Source organism: Bos mutus, chromosome 18 (assembly GCF_027580195.1).
Source record: "Bos mutus isolate GX-2022 chromosome 18, NWIPB_WYAK_1.1, whole genome shotgun sequence".
Classification (NCBI taxonomy): Eukaryota; Metazoa; Chordata; class Mammalia; order Artiodactyla; family Bovidae; genus Bos; species Bos mutus.
This window is the reverse complement of record NC_091634.1, coordinates 52,941,801-52,962,566: the sequence shown is the minus strand read 5'-3', so window position 1 is coordinate 52,962,566 and position 20,766 is coordinate 52,941,801. Positions and strand designations below refer to the sequence as shown.

Below are 20,766 nucleotides of genomic sequence, written 5' to 3'. Positions count from 1 at the left end.
AAAGTTGTTTTGTTTTGGGGTTAATTTTTTACTGTATAGCAAGTAATATAGGTTCATCTTATGAAGTCAAAAGTATCCTAAAGTGAAGGAAAAAAAAAAATTACCCTATTAACTCTATCTCCCAAAGACCTATACTGTTCACATGTGATTCATTTCCCTTTGAAAATTTGTGGGTGAGGGGTCTGATTATTTTCTAGTTTTTTATCCTTTTGACCATATTGCTTATATATGTAGAGTCTTCTATCCTTTGAAAATAAGTATCTCCTGATTTTCTACATACATAGGATTAGAGCATCCATTTAGCTGGCTGTGACAGTGAAGAAGCGCTGGGGTATCTGTGTTGGAGCCACTTCACACCATGAGCAGTGTTTGCTCAGAGGGTCTTCACACAAGGTTGGCCCTTTGCAGGTTATTAGGATGGGGGAGTGTCCTCGGTCCCTTAATGATTCCTGGGCGTTACCACTGCCTGAGGGCTTGGAAAAAGAGAAATGAGAAGATACTGATATTACATAGACAAAGTGACCACATTTTCACACATACAAAAAAGTTAGTACAATAGATTTTAATTTATGAGTTTATGAAGCATTTTATGATCATATAAAACATGCAAACAAAGTTGTAATTTTTTTCAAAGCTGTAGTCAAGTGTCTTCTATGTTCCAAACCCAGGAAATGTTAAAAGAATAAGAAATAAATAGCCCAAGGGACAATTACCACCCCCAACCCAGGGGCCATCTACTCTCTGTGCCTTAATGGACCCCAGTGGCGAGCAGGGCTGGGACCAGAAGATGAGGCTGCCTCCTTGGAGTGGGGCAGAGGGTCAGGAGAAGCTCCAGTGAGCGGGCTGAGTCCAGGAAGACCAGGAGGGACTCCAGCAGACAGGGTGAAAGATAGGAGTCCGACCAACCCAGGTCCAGAGAAAGTGGGCAAAATTCAGAAAGCTTGTGGCTCACAGTTGGTGGTGGCAAGAGAGAGAACTGAAGAAGCAGGTGGAGGCCCATCAAGGAGGGCCCTGAGCTAATTAACCTGGGAGCAATGGGGAACCAGCGAAAGTCTTAATCTGGAAACTGCTTTGGCCATATTTGTGTTTGCATTTTGCAATGACCATTCTGGTTGCAATTAGGACAGGAAGGGAAAAGAGAAAATCAGAAACATAGAGGCCTGTTAGGAGACTACCATAATATTCATTTACTTAAAGCAAATATTTAGTGAAAGCTTACTGTGTACCATGCACCATTCTTGGCCCTAACAAAACAGTCAAAAACCTTAGTGAGGATCTGAGTTAAATTACAGGTACTGGAGATGGGCAGGGGGCAGGGCTAGAAGGTCTTAAAAAGAATATATAGAACTTGGTGACTATGGCATTTTGATATATCAAATATGTTTTCCATAGTGGGGGGAACTGATGTCAGCATAATTAAGGAAAAGTCTGAACCCGTAGGGAGGCAAACACACTGACTAAAAGTAATAGGGTTCCAGGTTAGATTTTGGGGTCAGAAAAATGACAGAAGGAGAAAAATTGGTGTGGTGAAATCTGAATACATAAAATCTGGAGGTTGGTTAGTTAAGAGTCGCATGTCAATGTTAATTTCTCAGTTGTGACCAAGTTCCATGGTTATGAAAGATGTGAATATTAGGAGAAATTGATGAAAAGTATGTGGGAGCTCTATGGTATCTAGGCAGTGTTTCTATAAATGGAAAGTTATTCTTCCCCCCAAAGTCTGTGTCTGTCTATCTATGAAGTACAAAATATATTTATATCATACAAATGTAATAATACATATAAAGTATTGCATATTTTGTATAACCTCCAACCACACTGAATATAAAAATTATAAAATACTATACAAAATGATACTGTTCATGGGGTTCTCAACATTCAGAAAACTAAGATCATGGCATTCGGTCCCATCACTTCATGGCAAATAGATGGGGAAACAGTGAAAACAGTCACAGACTTTATTTTTCTGGGCTCCAAAATCACTGCAGATGGTGACTGCAGCCATGAAATTAAAAGACATTTCCTCTTTGGAAGAAAAGTTATGACCAACCTAAATGGCATATTGAAAAGCAGAGACATTACTTGGCCAACAAAGGTCCATCTAGTCAAGGCTATTATTTTCCCGTGGTCATGTATGGATATGAGAGTTGGACTATAAAGAAAGCTAAGCGCCAAAGAATTGATGCTTTTGAACTGTGGTGTTGGAGAAGACTCTTGAGAGTCCGTTGGACAGCTAGGAGATCCAACCAGTCCATCCTAAAGGAAATCAGTCCTGAATATTCATTGGGAGGACTGATGCTGAAGTGAAACTCCAATACTTTGGCCACCTGATGGGAAGAACTGACTCATTGGAAAAGACCCTGATGCCAGGAAAGACTGAAGGTGGGAGGAGAAGGGAATGACAAAGGGTGAGATGCCTGGATGGCATCACCGACTCAATGGATGTGAATTTGAATAAACTCCGGGAGTTGGTGACGGACAGGGAGGCCTGGCGGGCTGCAGTCCACGGGGTCGCAAAGGGATGCAACTGAGCGACTGAACTGAACTGATACAAAATGATCCTCTCAATGTAAAAATATTCAAAATTGCTATATAGTCTATGAGTACATAAATGTGTATATACATTCACAGAGTATCTTTAAAACACATACGACTTGGTATCATTGGCCCCTTGCAGCAGAGAATGGATGTGGGAATGGGCTTCCTAGGGGGCTCTGGCTTTGTAATGTGCCACGCTCTGTAGGAAGTAGGCAATGAGGATGCCCTTTGAAACTCAGAGCAAGCAGCACTGGCTGCTCCAAGCCCCTGCATTTCCTGCCCCTCGCAGGGTGCAGAGGACTCTGGTCCCGCCTGAGCCATGCCCCCTACTCCCAGTACAGCTGGCATGCCAGCGACCCCTGCTGCTGCCAGAGAAGTGGCTTTGCCCAGGTATGCAGCAGGACCTGTGTGCTATTTACACACGCTTCTCAGAGAGTTGGCACCCAGGGTCCAAGTTCTTTCTCATCACTAGCTATTTTTTTCATTCCAACTCAGAGAATAAGGGGAAAAAGAAATCCCACTGTGAAAAGAAGTGTTGAATTACAGAGAATAATAGGAAATACCAGCTAATTGTGAAGCCCTCCTATGTGGTATAATGGGTGTTAACAGCTGCTGCAGGAGCAGAGACTCATGGCAGGATTGTTCTGGGCAGGAATGCACTGGATTTCTTACATTCCATCACTTTAAACACCAGGAAAAGGACCACAGCCTTAGGGACCACAGCCCTGCGTAGCACTTGGACAAATCTTAGGAGTTTACCTAGTATAATAAAGGTCGTCTGGAAACCCACCTGACTTGCTTTGGTGTGTGGCTGAGGTCTCCTTTGTGGCCACTGCATATCTCCTATCTCTCTAGCTCAGGCTGGAGTGGGCCAGGGTCTCTCTGAAGCCCCAGCTGGGGACTAAGAAGCCGGAGAGCTGGTGGGTGGTTCCTAAATCTAAATTGAGCCCAGACTCCCATCTTTTCCCTGGAGAATGACACCCACTTCCATGCTTTATTCTCCATGGTTTCTCCAAGCCTTGGAGTGCCTTTGAAACTCATGGAAGTGTGGAACTTAGAGAAATGCCAACTTTGCTCTACTGGCATTCTAGAAAACAGGTTTTTAAGAGTTCCTAATAGTGTTTTGTGTTTAAAATAAGTCTGGAAGGGAGATAGCAAAGAGATCCAGCGTTTTTTTCCAACAGAAGTCTTTGGAGAGGACCAGTTCATGTATAGGGTAGCAAAAGGAAGAGGTTTTAATCCATATTTGGGCCAAAGTGGTAAGAGGGGGAAGGGAACGACGGCAAATATGTAAGAGATAAAGAAACGGAATTGGCCCATTCCCACAGTAAATCTTCCTCCAGAACACTTCTCTCCTGCAACCAGAGACTTGTGTGAGTTTTGTGTTTGAAAAGGAAATGTGCTCCCTTAGAAAGGGATTTTTTGAGTATTGTAGCTAAGTGGTGTTTACGCCTGGAGGTGTCAGTCTTACCTATTAACAGCAGCATCATTTCTTGTCGTTGTTCAGTCCCTTAGTCGTCTCCAACTCTTTGCAACCCCGTGGACTGTAGCCTGTCAGGCTCCTCCATCAACAGGATTTTCCAGGCAAGGATACTGGAGTGGGTTGCCGTCTCCTACTCCAGAGGATCTCCCCAGATCAGGGATCGAACCCATGTCTCATCTTAATACTCTCATTATTAACTCTGGTTTATTGAGCCCCTTCTATGTGCCAGGGGTGTATTTTGCACATGCTATCTCATCCAACCCTGGGAAATAAGTGGCATTATCCTCATTTTACAGATAAGGAAATCAAGAGCCAAAGAGGCAAAGGATGACGTTCAAGGCCACAGGCTGATCATTGGCCGAGCCAGGATGGGGACATATGTTTGTCTAATCACTGAGCTCCTCATTAAACAGATATTGGCCTTGGTTCCACTGTATGCCAGGAACTTTGCCAGGCACTGGGATCCAGTGGCGAGCCCGATATGCTGAGGCTGTTGACCTCGTGGAGCTTCCAAGCAGTGGGGATAATGTCATTTGGATTAAATCTAGTCAAGCAGTGACAGTGAAAATTCTTTTCATCAGAAGATATCGCATACCTTATTTTTAGTCTTGCTTTGGATGATATTTTCTGTTAATTTAAAAATGCAAACAGAGGTAATTGATGTTTAATCAGAACACTCAGTGTATTTTAATAAAGAATATCTTAAATCAGGGGAAAAAAAAAAGAAAAACCTGTACTGCCATATGGACTGTGCTCCTACTCCACCAGTCCTGGCAGAGGAGCCTTAGCACAAGGCTCATGCTGCCTTAGGCTCCACTGCCACCTGGTGGCAGCCATCAGAATTGCAGGCATGGTGGTCCCGGAAACGCACCCCCCGCCCCCACCACCACAGCTCTTCCTCATTCCACTAGAACTCACGTTTCTGGTTCAGCCACCCAAACCCTCCAAGCTCAGTTGACCACAGCCCAATAGGTACCTGTTTAGTTGTAAACTGATGACAGCCAGATCAGTATTAGCTTTCTTTTATCTGTATGTTCTGAATGTCTATTATGTTTGTGGCCTTTAAAATGTTATAATCAAATTTGTTTGCAGATATCAATGGAAAATGGATATTACATATACATGAATACTTGGTAGAACTTTAGAACTAACCTATGCAAATAATGGTTTTCTCTTTAGTTGGATACTTTCAGATGACATCAAAACAAAGCAACATAGTTTGGCTCCTAATATACCTCTCAACCTCACCTCTTCTCAAGCCATTCTGAATTTTCTAAGCTCTCTCACCTGCCTGTTGCCTGTCTATGTTGCTCTGTCTGCCTGGAATTGCCTTCCTGTATCTTTACCTTTTCAATTTATTCTTTAAATGTCTAATCAAGGCTGACTACCAATAGGGAATTCCCTTGAAGTAAATCCAGACACAGCGATGTTGCAGAGCTGTGCCTCTAGAGACATGGAAGATGGTTTCTGAATACCCTCCTTGTTTCTTTAATAACTGTGACTGTGGCAAACTTGCTTAATCTCTCTGAGTCTCATTGATTTCATTCATTAAGTATGAATAATAATGTTCCCTGCCCCCAGCATTGTTGTCAGAGCTTTTTTAAAAATGCATGTAAAATGCCTTCTCAGCACCCTGCCTGGTATTGAATACCTGGTAGAAGCAAGGGTGTAGGCGGTGCTGCTGGTGACTGGACCCATGTAAACACCTAGAATCCTGATTGATGCCTGCCTAGTATAGCACTGTCCAGTGTTCTCCATTGCTTATTTGGTCTTACTTGTAGGAAAAAGTCTGCTTCCTAGGAATTAAAGATAATATAAATGTCCAACCTTGAAGTTCATGAAGTTACTTGCCTCCCAGATCCATCACTAAATGTCACCCCAGGGCTGGTATGCTCTCCCAGCTGAAAACTGCAGATTTTCATGTTAGGATGAAAGGTGTTAAGCCGATGAGCCTAGTTTTGGTGATGCTGCTGTAGTCAAGTTCATCCAGCGCCTCTGCATTGGCCCCTGTGACTGGTGGACTGGTCACTGCGGTGTGTGAGCACTGTGCTTTCTCCGTGTTTTCCAGCCAGAATCGTAAATGTCGCTCTGTTTCTCTGACCAGGTAGTCGATAGTGACAGACCGGAAGGGTCCAAGTTCCGGCTCACTGGAAAGGGAGTGGATCAAGAGCCTAAAGGAATTTTCAGAATCAATGAGAACACGGGTAGTGTCTCTGTGACACGGAACTTGGACAGAGAAACCATCGCTACCTATCAAGTGAGTACCCCTGGTGCCCACCCTCCACACGGAGACGTGTCTTTCACAGACTGCTTTCCTCCCACTGAGCTCATTATTTCTGTGCTTCATCAACCCGGGGCTGCATGGCTTTAAGTGTGTCTCTGTGGGAGCCGAGTGGCATTGAACCCTGACAAGCAGCAATGAGGGCCCCTGTCTCATCAGCAGAGCCCTCCGGGTTTGCGTAAAACTTTGGGCATGAAAAACCAAGAAGGGGCCCCTGGGGGATCTCAGAGGAGGTCAGAAACTCTACGTTAATGTTGGTTTTCCAGAAACCAGCTTGATAATGAAGCGCTGTAAAAAGAATAAACCCTTGGACCTGCTCATTCTACTTAGATAAACCCATCCTAAGGAAATAGGGAGGAATTCAGTCAGCTTTTTGTACAATGATGTTATAGCAGGACAAAAACCTTAAAATGGAAACAGTTGCTAAATATTCAGCAATATATAATGGTTAAACTATGGCACAATTTTGCAAGGAAGCTTTCTACAACCGTTTAAAATATTTTTGAAGAAGTTCTAGTTACATGGGAGATTTTCAAGATACTGAATGAAACAGACACACCAGCACATATGGTGTCCTCATTACAGACGGAGTGTTTACACGTATCGCGATGGGTACGTGTTTGTGAAGAAGCATGATAGAGGAAAACCAAAGTCTTAGTGGCTGTATTTGGTGTTACTGATATTTTCTGGTTTTTTCTTTGTGATTTTTCTACAATGCACTTGCTTTGCTTTTATATGGAAAAACAAAAGCCTATTTGTAAAAGATAGTTTCAGAAGTTGACACCCATTCAAGATTCAGAGAGCAAAGTAGCTGCATGAAGATATTGGGAGAGCATCAAATCTTACGTAGGCTATGGGTCCCTCCTATCCCCTCTCTGCCACACCCCCAAGAATCCCATTCTCACAGCTGTGTTAAGGACCAAGCCTCTGGGGGTAGTAGCTCCATTTTTTGAGGAATGAGACAGAATTCCAAGCCATTTTCAGGGAAGGCTCCAGCAGGATGCAGTGCACTGAGCTGGAAGCAGGTACTTGGGAGCAAGGCCCAGCCACCAGTGTCTGCTTTCCAGGCCGTTGCCCATCACACGTGCATCTCCCTGCATTAGATTCGGGGAAGGTGGAGGGGCCAGTTTCTGGGCCTGGACTTGGCATTCATCTTCATCAAAACACCATGTAAGAGCATCCCAATTCCACCTCAACAACATGACCTCCTCTTCCCTCCTTTCCTAAGGACAGAGGGTGGAGGGACATTACACTGGACAGTCAAGTGCTCTGGCTGGGGAATTGATCCCCTGGGTGTAGCCTCCTCTGTTACAGCAAGATACTGACCTTGGGAAGACCATGTAGGTGTCAGTACTCAGGTTCTTGTCCATAAAATGCAGATAGCACTTGCCTACCTACCAACAGGAGTGCTGTGGTTTTCCAGTGAGGATCGCACTTGAGGCATCGAAATGCTGGACAAATATAGGGCAGTTGGGGGCGTGGGGGAGGCCCATCCAGCCTCATGCTGAGCAGTGTGGTCCAGGGTCCCCAGTCCTGGGAGGACCTCCCTCTCAGAAGTATCACCAAAAGGCAGATGCCATGAGCATCTGCAGGGCGTACCATCTGTCAGAGGACACCAAAGGGTGACTGGTGCATCTTCAGTGTACACCCTTGGGGAATCTGGTTGTTGTAGAAATTGAATGTTGGCACCCTCTGAAATTCCCAGGTCCAGCCAGACTTGCCGGTGACCACAGGTGACCTGGCAGCTGTCAGTGTCCAGCCGCTGCAGGACAAGCCAGCGGCAGACTGTTGGTAAATCCCTTCTTCTTCCCCCTGCCTATCGTGGGAATATCTATTACTTTTCAGACACAAGGAACTCAAGACATGATACATTTCATAGTTTCATAGCACAGTGATACAGAGCTCTGGGGTCAGCAAATTGCCATTCAGGTCTCAGCACTGCTGTTGACTGTGCTGCTTTTATCTTGGGCGACCCATTCACCCTCTCTAGGATCTTGTGATTCTCTTCCACAAAGTGGGGATAGTACCAGGATGTCTAAGGATTGTATGAAATGGAAGACAATTATCTTTACAAATTCTTAGCACGATGCCCAGCACCTAGCAAGCACTCGGTAAATTAAAGCTGCTCTTACTCATTTTCTTCCTATAAGATGATTTAATTTTTCTGTTAAGTTCCACAAGTTTTTAACATCAGTTTCCTGCCTTCAACTGTGAGAAGGTTGACATAGACAACAGACTTGTGGGTTTTCCCTTCTATCCTCACAGGAATCAAACATCATAGCATTTTCTGCCCCTCTTTTAAGTATTAAAGAGAGATTCCTGGAGGAAGCTGAGCTCTAGAATTTCCTAGGAGATGGAAGGGGTACAAGACAAAGAATAAAGGGGCAGAAGTCTTCTTGGGAGAGTTCTGTAGCCTGGAAATAGGACCAGCATGAATCAGAGAAACTGGAAAAAGCTGGTTGCCAGGAGTAAGAATTGGTAAATGAGAGGCTGAACGATCCCCTTTTAAAGTGACCCCTTAGGAGCTAGTAAGAGCTGAGTGAGAGTGTAGGTGCATGCTTGGCTGACTGATCCTGGCTGTTGTTTCTGGGATCCAAAATTGGTTTCAAAAAAGTCAACATTCCACATTCCTAGAGAGATTTCTGGGTTTCCATAAACAAGGGCCCACCTCAGTGTGAGTATTCTCCTTAGATGGCAGTGACCTTGATCACCAGGGACAGTGAGGGAAAGATACCTTAGGGCAGTCACCACGGGGAAAACTCGAACACCAACATTCAAGGACTAATCGGGAGTGATGAGAAGGTGGCCTTTGGTCAGTCAAGTGGCTTGGTTTTGATGTTGTCAAGGGTCCCAGTCAGAGACTTCTTTAAGGAGAATTTTTGATTCATGAGGCGTCTCTTTCCTCTGGCTTCCACAAGCTGAGCGCAGGGCTGTCGGGTATGGCTGTGCAGGGTCTCACTGCACAAGGGGGAGGGGGATGGCTGAAGGATGAGAAAGGCCTGACTCAGCCCCCTGCTTATTCTCCAAAAGCCACACTGCGTTCAGAGCTGCATCCACAGGGAGACGACAGCCCTTTTCTAATGCTCATAGGGTATCCAGAGGAGGGTTGAATGAAAATCCCACCTTTCTTTTTTTTTTCAATTAGCTCATTTTTAGTTCTATCTAAATGATGAAAGTGAAGACGCTCAGTCATGTTTGGTTCTGTGTGACCCCATGGACTGTAGCCCACCAGGCTCCTCCATCCATGGGATTTCCCAGGCAAGAATACTGGAATGGATTGCCATTTCCTTCTCCAGGGGATCTTCCCAACCCAGGGATCAAACCCAGGTCTCCTGCATTGCAGACAGACGCTTTACCATCTGAGCCACCAGGGAATCCTTTATCTAAATGATAATAGTGATTAATATCAGTGGCTCTGGAATCAGAAAAGTGTTCAAGCCTCGGCACCGCTACTTAGTGAGCTGTGTGCTCTTGGGCAACCCACTTACCTTCTCTGATCTTGTGATTCTCATCCATAAAATGGGGATAGTTACTAGTACTTTCAATGATTATAAAAGATAAAGTTACTAGTTTTTGTTAACTAATAATTGCAGACAGCTAGTAAAATAAAGTCTGGTCTGTGGCACAGAGATTCTCATATTTTTCCTTAAAGTGAGGTCAGGTAGCCTATAACAGTTAAAAACATAGTTTTGCATGTAGCCATGTTGGCTGAATTAAAGCACAGTTTTTACAACTAGCTATGGGAGCTTGAGCAGGCAATCTGCCTCAATTTTCTCATCTGTGAAATGGGAACAATAATAATAATGATCTCATAGGATGAAGGGGCTGAAGGAGTTAATGCATGTCAAGCATTTGAAGGAGTACCAGGAACATAGTAAGCATGGTCTCAGCATATGTGAGAATTAGTCATGGGGAAAGCACAGGAGGTGAATGAAAGCTCCATGGTCTCTGGAGTTGTGAGTTGTGGCCCAGACTTCTCATCTCAACTGTGAACTTCTCTTAGATAATCTTGACTTTATTTGTAATTTCATAATGTACTCCACGGCATGTGATCTAATTCATTGAGTCATTCATTCTACATGTATTTCACTGAAGACCAGCAGGGGAGGAATGGAATGGGAAACCAGACACACCGGGTTCCCTGCCCTCACGTGGCTCTCACTTTAATGCCTAGGCTTTGTTTGTGTATAGGTGATATTTCCGGGAGCTGTGCCACGTTCATTGTGTGGCTTGGTTTACTCCTGTTCAGGACCGTGTGTGCTAGTGGCGAACAGTGGTCTGGGCTTGAGCCTCCCTTCACCAGTCTCGCAATGGCCCAGTTTCTAATGCCCGGTTCCCCCCAGTGCCATTCGCTCTTCAATCCAGACTTTGTCCTGTTTTCTTCCTGTCTTCCTGTCTCTTCCTGTCTCTCCTATTTCTGGATTTTATGAGAACTGGGTTCCTCTCTTCTTAACACACTTCGGGCACAACAGTGTTGCAAATCTGGTTCATTTCAAGCAGCTATTGAGAAATGATTTACTGTCTTACTAGTGCAGTTGGATCCATCACGTCCCTGGTGGTTATTGCAGTTGGTCGCAAACCTGCTTCTTCAAAGAGCAGAATCCGAGGTCTCCAATTCCCGTGTTTTACTTTCCCCTCCTGCAAGTTTAAAAAGCAGAGAGCATGTGGGTGACTGGATTGCCATTACAATTGCTTCAGTGTTGTTGTTGTCATTCATTTTAAAGGTAAATGCTGTTTACTTGCAAGATGCTAACACGTCCCAACAAGAAAGCATCATTAACTAAACCTTGGAGATCTGCACAATGAGAAATAATCTGGGATAAATTTGTCCTTGGGTCCCTGGATGTGTATGATCACTGAAGCTGTTTATTGAACTCTACACAGCTGATATTGTGCTAAACAACTCATATACATTCTCTTACTTAATCCATTTCACACGAGAGACTTCAAAAGTAGGTGTTAACACCATTTTACAGATAAGCAAATAACTGTTAAGTAACTTTTTTTGCGGTCTCCCAACTGGTGTGTACAGAATCTGGGAACCCTGTCTGTTTCTCTCCACCTCCAAAGCCCTGCATTTTCATTTATAAGAATCACTTCTTTCTCTTTTACCTGCAACTAGACTCTGGTGTCTAGTCTGCAAATTCCTAGGCCTCTTTCCCAGGAACTCCAAGTATTTAAAGGGAACTTGACTTGCTGAATGATCTACTTCTTCTTAAATACTTTTAATATTTTTTCCCAAGGCCCACTGCCTCCTGCCCACTCTCCCTGCTGCAGCCCCTGTAGGGCTTTCTATGCTTCTGACCCGAAGTGGCACCTGGCAAAATAATTTAGCTCTTGCAGGTATTGGAAGCTGACATATTAATGCAAAGCCTCCTGAAATATTACTCATTATTATGCATTTTGCCAGTGTTTGAGTGATTTGTGAACTCTTCATTGGAATAAAGTACTGTAAATGATTCATGAATGACCAAGTTTATGAAATTCTATAAAAATATTAGCAGGTGGTAATGATTCCTCACACTGTGACTATAATCTGCTGGCTGCAAATTTGTCAATATAGGAGGACAGGAGTGGAGTGGGAGACGGAGTCTATTAGGCAGGTGGGGGGTTGGGGTGGCCCAGCAGTGGGTGAAAGGGAAAGAGGAGGCAGGCCTGTGTAGTGGGCCGGTGTCATGGCCAGGAGACCTCGCCTGCTCTGTTGTCCACTATGGGAGATCCAGCAAGGGCTGGGGTGTCAGAGTTGAACGGGAGAAGAGGGGAGCATGTGGAGAGAGGGAAAGAACTGACATTTCCTGAGCACCTATTAAGTCCCCAAGAACTCTCTAGAGTTGCACACACACAAACCTGAAACTGGTTTATTATCTTGTCCTTACTAATGTGTTCGCTGAGGGCCAAAGTGGTTCTCAAGATATATTATTGTTTAATGTAGATGTTAACATTTATTAAACATTTACAATGTACCAAGGCTCTGTGCTAAATACCTGAGTGATGATCTCATTTGATCTCTTTAAAGGTGAGCTTAACACAGTTGTCATTCTCAACTACAGAACTGGTAACAGGAACCATCTGTGTTCTTGGCCTCAGAAACTGAGCAGGATTTTATTGTGTCCTTCTGAAAATTTGTTCACATTTTCTGGGATATAACGTGCTGTTGTTTGAGCCAATTTCTTGGTTAAGTTTTGGTTTCATAATTAGGAGTATTACTGTGAAATTGGAAAATACCAGAGAGACAAAGGGTATTCTTGCTCCTGTGTTTCCCTTCATTCATGACTCCACCCCAATTCTAATCCACATGACAGTTTATCAGAAAATACATTAAGATGAAAAATGCGGCTGTCATGTGGAAATAGTGTATCACATCATTAGCGATGGTAAGACGATGGGGAGATGAAGATTTACCCAGATTAGGGAGTTACTGAGGTGGTTAGCCTCCGTATAACAATGTCCATGTTGTACACGGGTAATGCACACTTTACCGTGGTAGACTTTTGCTGCCCTGGATAATATTTGTACTTGGAATGCTGCCCCAACCCTCAACTGTGGGGACAAGCTACTTCTTTCTTCATCCTCTAGTCTGGTCTTCCCCTTGGCTGACTTTTCTAGGTAGGATTCTTGATAGTAGTCAACAAAATCCCCTCCGACTAATATACAAAACAAGGGATTTATTTAAGAGTATAGGTAGCTTGGGGCTTCCCAGGTGGCTCAGTGGTAAAGAACCTGCCTGCCAAGCAGGAGACGTGGGTTCAGTCCCTGGGTTGGGAAGATTCCCTGGAGAAGGAAATGGCAACCCACTCCAGTATTCTTGCCTAGGATATCCCATGTACAGAGGAGCCTAGCAGGCTTCAACTCCATAGGGTCACAAAAGAGTTGGACATGAACTAGCGACTAAACAACAGCAGGTAGCTTATAGAACTGCCAAAAAGACCCAACAACCGGTTTACATGTAAAATACCAGAAACTGGTGCTACAGGAAATACCCAGCATTTCTGATACAGCTCTGGTGTAAGGGTTCTCAGTCTTAGTACTGTTGACGTCTAGGGCTGGATGATGCTTTGTTGTGGGGACTGTGCATCACAGGGCGTTTAGAAACACACCTGGCCTCTTACTAATAGATGACAATAGTATCCCCCCATTCCAGTCTTGACAATCAAAAATGTCTCCAGATACTGCCAGTCATCCCACAGGGGCAAAATTGCCCCCAGCCAATAACCACTGACTGTTCTAAAGGAGCCATCGTTGCTGCCACCTCTCCTATCACCATGCTCCTGTGATGCTCAGAGCTGGGTGGTAGAGACTCTGCCTTGGCAGCCCTGAAATCCTGGGTGACTCTGATCCCATGCTTTCTGGAACCTCAGATCCCGAAAGCAGAGCCACTGCCTGTGTCTTTCCTTCCCTCACTGAATCTCATGCTAGGATGTGCGTAGAGACGAGCCTGTCATCTGAAGCACTCCAGCTGAGCTAGCCAGGGGCCTGGGTGGGAGCTGCCACCTATGGGGTCAGCCATGCCACCAGTACAATTCATTGCAGGTGAGAGGCCGCCAGTGACAGTCACACCTCGCTGAGGGCCAGTGACCAGTATTTCCTTGGAGAGCTGGCTTCACGCCTGTGCTCTTAACTCATCTGCATACTTCGGTCCTATCCATCAGTAAGACACGTGGCCTGCAAAAGAGTCCTAATTGGGAGGAGACAGAGAACTTGAGTTGAAAGCTCAGGCTTTGCAATCAGACCTACTGAGGTTATACTCTGCTATCAGAGGAACCGTATGAAATTGTCATTTTTATAGTTGAAAGAAGGGTGAATATCAGCCATTTCATGGTTTGTCCTGATACTACTGTATCACCTTTGGCAAGTTGTTTTCTTCTCAACTGTTTCTCATCTTTAGACTGAGGGTGAGATTGCAGGATCATCTAGTGGTGTCGTAGGTGGTGAGCGGGGTGTGTACCCACAGTGCTCTGTACAGTCTCTTACTGGGTGTTCCGGAATTGGGAGCCATCGCTTCACGTATCATTTTGTAGCTGGGGCTCCCAACAGGGGAAATAGAGGAGAAAGCAGACCTTCACCTATTGAACATCGGGCGAGCAGTCCAATGGTTGCATGTCAGTAGCACCGTGTGTTGCTCCGGAGAAGCGAATCATCCAAATGGGTGGTTTTCAAAGCATGGCTCCCGGACCAGGAGCATCATCTGGGAACCTGGTAGAAGTGCAAATTCTCAGGCTCCTGCTCAGACCTGACAGGTCCTGCGGGTGCTTCTGATGCTGGCAGGTGTCTGAGAAGCCCAGGTCTAAATAGGCCAAGTATTAACCTCAGGGAAGACGGCTTGTTAATTTGCCTCAGTGAAGGTGGCCTTTGAGCCAATCCCCTTGCAGTGCTGCTGGGGTCATGGGTTTGTGCCTGAAAGGTGCTTATTTCTCCAGGTGCCCTCGTAGGCCATGTGAAAGCCCTCTCAATCCAGCCCACGTGCTTCGAAATTGCCTTTGTTTTTATTTCCTTAACGGCTTTGGCACCCCACTCCAGTACTCTTGCCTGGAAAATCCCATGGGCGGAGGAGCCTGGTAGGATGCAGTCCATGGGGTCGCAAAAAATCAGACATGACTGAGCAACTTGACTCACTTTTCACTTTCATGCATTGGAGAAGGAAATGGCAACCCACTCTAGTGTTCTTGCCTGGAGAATCCCAGGGACTGGGGAGCCTGGTGGGCTGCCGTCTCTGGGATTGCACAGAGTCAGACACGACTGAAGTGACTTAGCAGCAGCAATGGCTTTTGAGAGTGGACAAATTTGTCCCAGGCTTCTTCTCTCTCTCTTCTCTCAACTTTGGATGGCTGTTAAACATAATACCATGTTACCGAGCCTTTGCTTATTTCTCCAAAACCAACCTTTTAGGCCAGAGATGAAAGTGTCTTTAGAAGATTTTAGCCAGTACAGGCAAAGATATTCCCTGACAGGACGAAGCTGGGCCTGGGCTCAGCAGAATCAGCTTCTCTGGACACTAGATCTGTAACCTTGAGTAAGTTTTTTGTGGTTCTCAGACTTTGCTCCACTTAAAAAAATCACCTGTAGAGCTTTTAAAATACCCTGCTGCCCAAGCTGCACTACAAACCAATTAAATCCGAATGCGTTGGAGTGGGACCAAACATCAGTCCGTTTATCAAACTCTCCAGGTGTTTCCTCTGTGAAGCCAAGTTTGAGAACCACGGAGTTGAAACAACTCATTGACACCCCAGTTTATTCATCACTAGGGTTGGGGTTAATGACACAGTAGGCAAGATTCAAAAATCTGATCTCTCTCAACCAACTGCTTCACTCTAAATGAATATCTGAAATGAATGCCTTTCTCATGTCTCTCTTGACACAAGTACTTAAAAAATTAAAATGTAGAAAAACACAATTTGATAAATAAATAAACAGATTGTCTTCTGACTCCCTTTAGAAAAAAATAATTCAGGATTTGCTTGCAGCGTCTCCCCAAGCCAGTACCTCCGAGCGTCTCCGTTCGACTCTTTTCCAATTGGTTCTTCACGTTTCCAAGCACCTCATTTTGCGACCTGGCCTTATCTGCCAGGCGCACCTGGTGAAACTGAGGCATGAAGAGGTTACCCGACGTCCCACAGCAGCCACATACCTGGATTAGACCACCGAGTCGCTCCTGACTGATTACTGACTTGGTCCACTAAGCAAAGCCGCTTCCTCACTCGAGGCTACAGAAACGTATTTTCTAAACTTCATTAGCACAAACTCCCCAGAAGAGGTTCAGCTTCAATCGTGGCAAGCGAGAGAGCCCCACATTCCTTCCTCAACTTTCTCATCCCCCGGCACCTAGCCCACACAGCGTGGACCCACCGAACGTTCACAGGATGAATAAATGTCTGAGGATCAATTTTTATTTTTTTCTTTCTTGTTTATGTGTTTGTTTTAGTTATCTAGCTACAACCACATCTGTTTCCTTATAGCTGTTTTTCAAATGAGTTGGGGGCTTTTTCTCCCCAAGATGCTGAAGAACCACAAAATATCAGGACTGCAAGATCTTTTAGAGCCATTTTATCTAACCTGCTAAATTTACAAGAGCAAGCTCAATAATTAACCAATGGTTTTGACTCTCAGTACTGAAAAAAAAAAAAGGTCTGCTGCTGTTTTGCTATCCCTCCAAAGCAGGCATGGAGGCTGCCCCAACCCCTGGGACTAGATTCTGCAAACACAGATAAGACACCCATTCTAGCTTCTACTACCCAATCTTCATGTATTTTCAACATCAGTAAGCATACTGGGTTTTTTCCCCATTTTGTAAAAATGAGCAGGGTGGTGGGGGAGAAGGGAGGAGGTGCTTGTCATGGGCAGGGACTAAGAGGAGGAAGGAGCAAAGGAGATGATGAAAACAGTTCGGCCTCCTCTTCTGGCTCCTTAAAGTGGGCTTGACACTTTGGGGTTAAAGGGCAGAAAATGATGGAAATTATTTTTTTATGAGATACTATGCAAAGTTGAAGGTGAAGACCAGAGGCTAATTAAATCAATGACAGAAGACTGGGTGAGATTCCAGGTTCAAGCACTTCAGCTGTGAGGCCAACCGACAAAGGATGACACGGTTCTAAAGCAAGCCGTCCCTCAGCATCCCAGAGCACCAGGCCTGAGCTGATGGGATGGGGAGGGAGGTGCGAGGGGAGTTCAGGATGGGGAACAGATGTACACCCATGGCTGATTCATGTCAGTGTATGGCAAAACCACTACAATATTGTAAAGTAGTTAGTCTCCAATTAAATAAACTAAAAAAAATTAATAAAGCAAGCCATCCCCTGCCCAGAGACTCCCATAGCAGCTTGGCACGGAAGAGCTGGTGATTAAGGGGGTGGGTCACCGTGATGAGGCTCCCATGGTGGCCCAGATGAGGGAAGAAGAAGCTAACACTGACCAGGAGGCACTTACAAAGTCAGCTTTGGTTTTCCCGAGAAATCCCTGGAGTGCTGTTGTAAGGGGCTCAGTTCCTCTTGAGGAGGTGAGGACCCAGAATCCTGTGACAGGGATAAGTGCACAGGCGACCCGTGTCCTCACTGGGGCTGGGGAGCTGCCACCCGGGTTGTCCACCTCCATTCTGGCCAGCCCCCCAGCTTAAAGTCTAATTGAAATAGACTGTAGCAATTAGAGATTTGAAATGGAGTGACTCTCTGAGAAAAACCCCAGGATGAAAAGGAGAACATGAAGAAGCCTGATCTTCTGCCAGCTGTGCCTTCTCTTCCAGCAAGAGCAGTGTAGGAAAATGGACACATTTATGGAGAGGCGACCTGGACTGCCAAGAGGATGTGCACACACCAAGGCCAGCTCGCATCCAGCAGCCCCGTCAAGCATGATTCAGATCAAACACAATATTGATTTAATCAGCAGACATCCATGCTTAACTCATGCCAGCCTCAGGGTCCTGGGGAAAGAGCAGCAAATTACCACCAAGTTTCTGTTTCATGGAACTCTGTCAATACATAGACATGAGTGTGTATGTAACACAGCAGGTGATTATATGTGTTGGGAATAAAAATGGAGCAGATTAAAGATGCAGAGAGTGATGAAAGCAGCCACATGACCCAAGCAGGACTCACCCAGTTGACATTTTGGGGAAGTCTGGTGGAAGGTCTGAAGGCAGAAATGCTGTCCTTCCCTCTCAGGTGTCCTTGGCATCAGGAGCTCTCATCCAGGTGATTGTGCCATCCAGGGGACTTCTGGCAATGCCTGGAGACATTTTTGGTCATCCCAGCTTAGTGCTACTGGCATCTAGTGGGTCAAGGTGAGAGATATTGCTAAACATCCTACAAGGCACAGGACACATGCTACATGTCCTGCTCTGCAGGTACCAGCATGGAGCCGGCCTCTTAGAGGGTCTGGTTTGTTCACTCAGATGTTTGTCAGTTTTGAATAGGTCACAACAGGGTAGGATACATCCCTGTCCTTGAGAAGTTCTTGGTCTAGCTGGGGATGATCAGTAATAAGACATCTACCCACCATGGCACAGGGGCAGGGCCAGGAACAACCTTCTATGGTATTGTGATCAAAGCAAGTGCTGAAGAATGAGGAGGAGTCAGCCAGGTGACAGGAGAGGGGCAGGGCAGGAGATTGTTTCAGGAAGGGGCACAAAAGAGCTTGAGACAGCTCTGGATATGAGGGAGAGTGAGACTCTTGGGGGAAACAGGAAATGAACTTGACTAGCAAGGAGGGGAGGACCAAGTGCCAAGGAATGAGCTTAGACGGAATACCCCTCGGTGACAGATAGATGTTACAAGATTTCAGGCTGAAGAGTGATATAATCAGATCTGGATTTTGCACAGACTGCTCTATTTGCCAGCAGAGGACAGTGAGAGGCAGGGAGTCCTGTCTCTGGTTCTCTGAAGTCAGAGTGACACATACCAGATTAATGGCATCCCCCTCCCACCCCACTGGAAGACCTGGGCTTTGAATCCACATTCATAGTAAAGATATCAATATACCTTTGGGTGAAAAAAGTAGCAAGAATTGGGAGACCCAATCCCACTAGGCCTTGCAGATTAGGAGCTTGGGTTTTATTCTAAGGACACCTAGGAGGACTTTAAGCAAGGGAGTTACACCCAATTTGTATTCCAGGAAGATAAGATTTATTCAAGAAAATCAAATTGCCATGAAGTAGAAATTAATTTTAAAATGCGTTCATTTGTTGAGAACCCACTATCTAGCAGGCACTGGGGGAGAGAGATAAAAGATTAACTCTGCCTTCTAGACATAGGAAGCCAGAAATCTCCCTTTATTCTAAATCTACACACGGAGGGTGGAGAGTGCTTTACGTGTTTGCCTGGTCCTTCCCATTTAGTTTGGCTCAATCTCCAGACTAAGAGAACATTCCCTGTATTTTAACATTCCATACTTTTAGTTCTTCTTTGTGAGTTAATCAGCAGGATATATCAAAATTATTTATTAAACATAGTTGGCTGGAGCTGTTAGCTGTTGATTTGTTTGATTGGCATCTGTTTTAAGATCTTTATTATGAAGAAGGCTTATCTTGTTATTGCAGTAAGGCATTAGGTGCCCCAAGATCATTTCCATATTACTTTTCTTTCTTTGGAAGGTACAGATATTTGCATAATGGGCTCCTTTAAGCAAAGTCTGTCTTTTTGGTTCTATGTTGGAAAGATGACATGCTTTCTAAAGGGACTTGACTGTGCTCTGTCACTTGGAGGCGCTCATTCCCTGCCTGCAGCTGGGGCCAAATGCAGGGACCCTACATCTGGACCCTTGGTCCAGAAGTGGGGTAAAGTGCAAGACAGGTGAGAAGGCATCCTCATTAAATGATGGCTTAGACCATATGCTAGATTGAGGATGTTTGAGTATAAGAAGTCGGGAGGAGAACCCTGTGCTCTTTTAAAGTTGATCATACCCTCCTGGCTTGGGGTACACATTGAGTTGGTGGCTAACACCTGGGGGGCCCTCAGGCAAAGGTAGTAGACACAAGGCTAAGGTCTTCATCAGCTGGTCATAAAGGCTCAGAAACCCAGGGAACTGGCATTTTACAACTGGGAGTGCATTTTCTATTCCTTTTGAGCTTTTGATGCAGAACCTAATCATGAACCTACATCGTCTTAGTTCCTGTTTAGTGTTTCTTACTTTCTGTTGTGTGAAGCTCAGCTAATTACCAGATGTATTGAGTTTCTGCTGGTCACCATTAAAGATTTGCTGACCCCTGAACAAGAAGAGCCCTCATGGTCCTTGGAATAGTCAGCTCCATAGTCCTTTGACATCCCTAGAAGATGAAACACGGTCAGTCCCAAAAGGGAGCTTATACATTTCCCTTTGCAAAAGATTTCAAACCACAGGTTGACCCTGTGGGGATGCTGCCAGGCCCAGAGGTGAACTCCACTGGGATGGGCTCCCCAGAGGCATTTTCATGGAGATGCAGTGATCCCCACTATCAGATCAAGGGCAGGGGCTGCCTGAACATACATGCACTCTGCTTCTTGAGTAAATTCAGTAGTGGTTGGAAAAGGCTTTGCACGGATGTCCCATACAGAATACAGCATATCCTTGCTTCCCTTTCCTAGCAAGTTTCCCTTCAGAGCATTGCAGCACTTGGGGAGCAGGAGGCAGCCCCAAGCTGCCCTGCGCTGGGGCTACACCTGAGGCCAACCCCTACTCCCTCTAATAGAATCACCACCACCACCGAGATAATGATAAGAATATTGCTTTCTGGGTTTTGCTCTGCCCTCACTAACCCTGGCATTGACTCAATGCATTAAGTAACCTTCCTCGGTTTCCTGTTTCTGCCATAACATATGATCACAAGTTTGGTGGCTTAAAACAACACCGATCTGTTACTGTAGTTCTCAAGGTCAGAAGTCAAATGGGAGACTCCCTGGGCTAACTAAAATCAAGGTGTCAGCAGGAAAGGCTGGCTCCTTCTGGAGGCTAGAGGGAGAATCACTTTCTTTGCCTTTTTCAGCTTTGAGAGACTATGGCC

General features: G+C 45.2%; 1 protein-coding gene across 2 annotated transcripts in view; it reads left to right on the top strand.

Annotated features, from left to right (window-relative positions):
- The window catches only part of CDH13 (cadherin 13), a 1,011,871-nt gene that overhangs the window by 539,438 nt on the left and 451,667 nt on the right, over window positions 1–20,766 (top strand). For both annotated transcript variants that reach the window (XM_070388650.1, XM_070388651.1), the window contains one exon: window positions 6,126–6,278. In XM_070388650.1, the coding sequence (XP_070244751.1) occupies window positions 6,126–6,278 (153 nt within the window). The remainder of the gene's footprint in view (window positions 1–6,125; window positions 6,279–20,766) is intronic.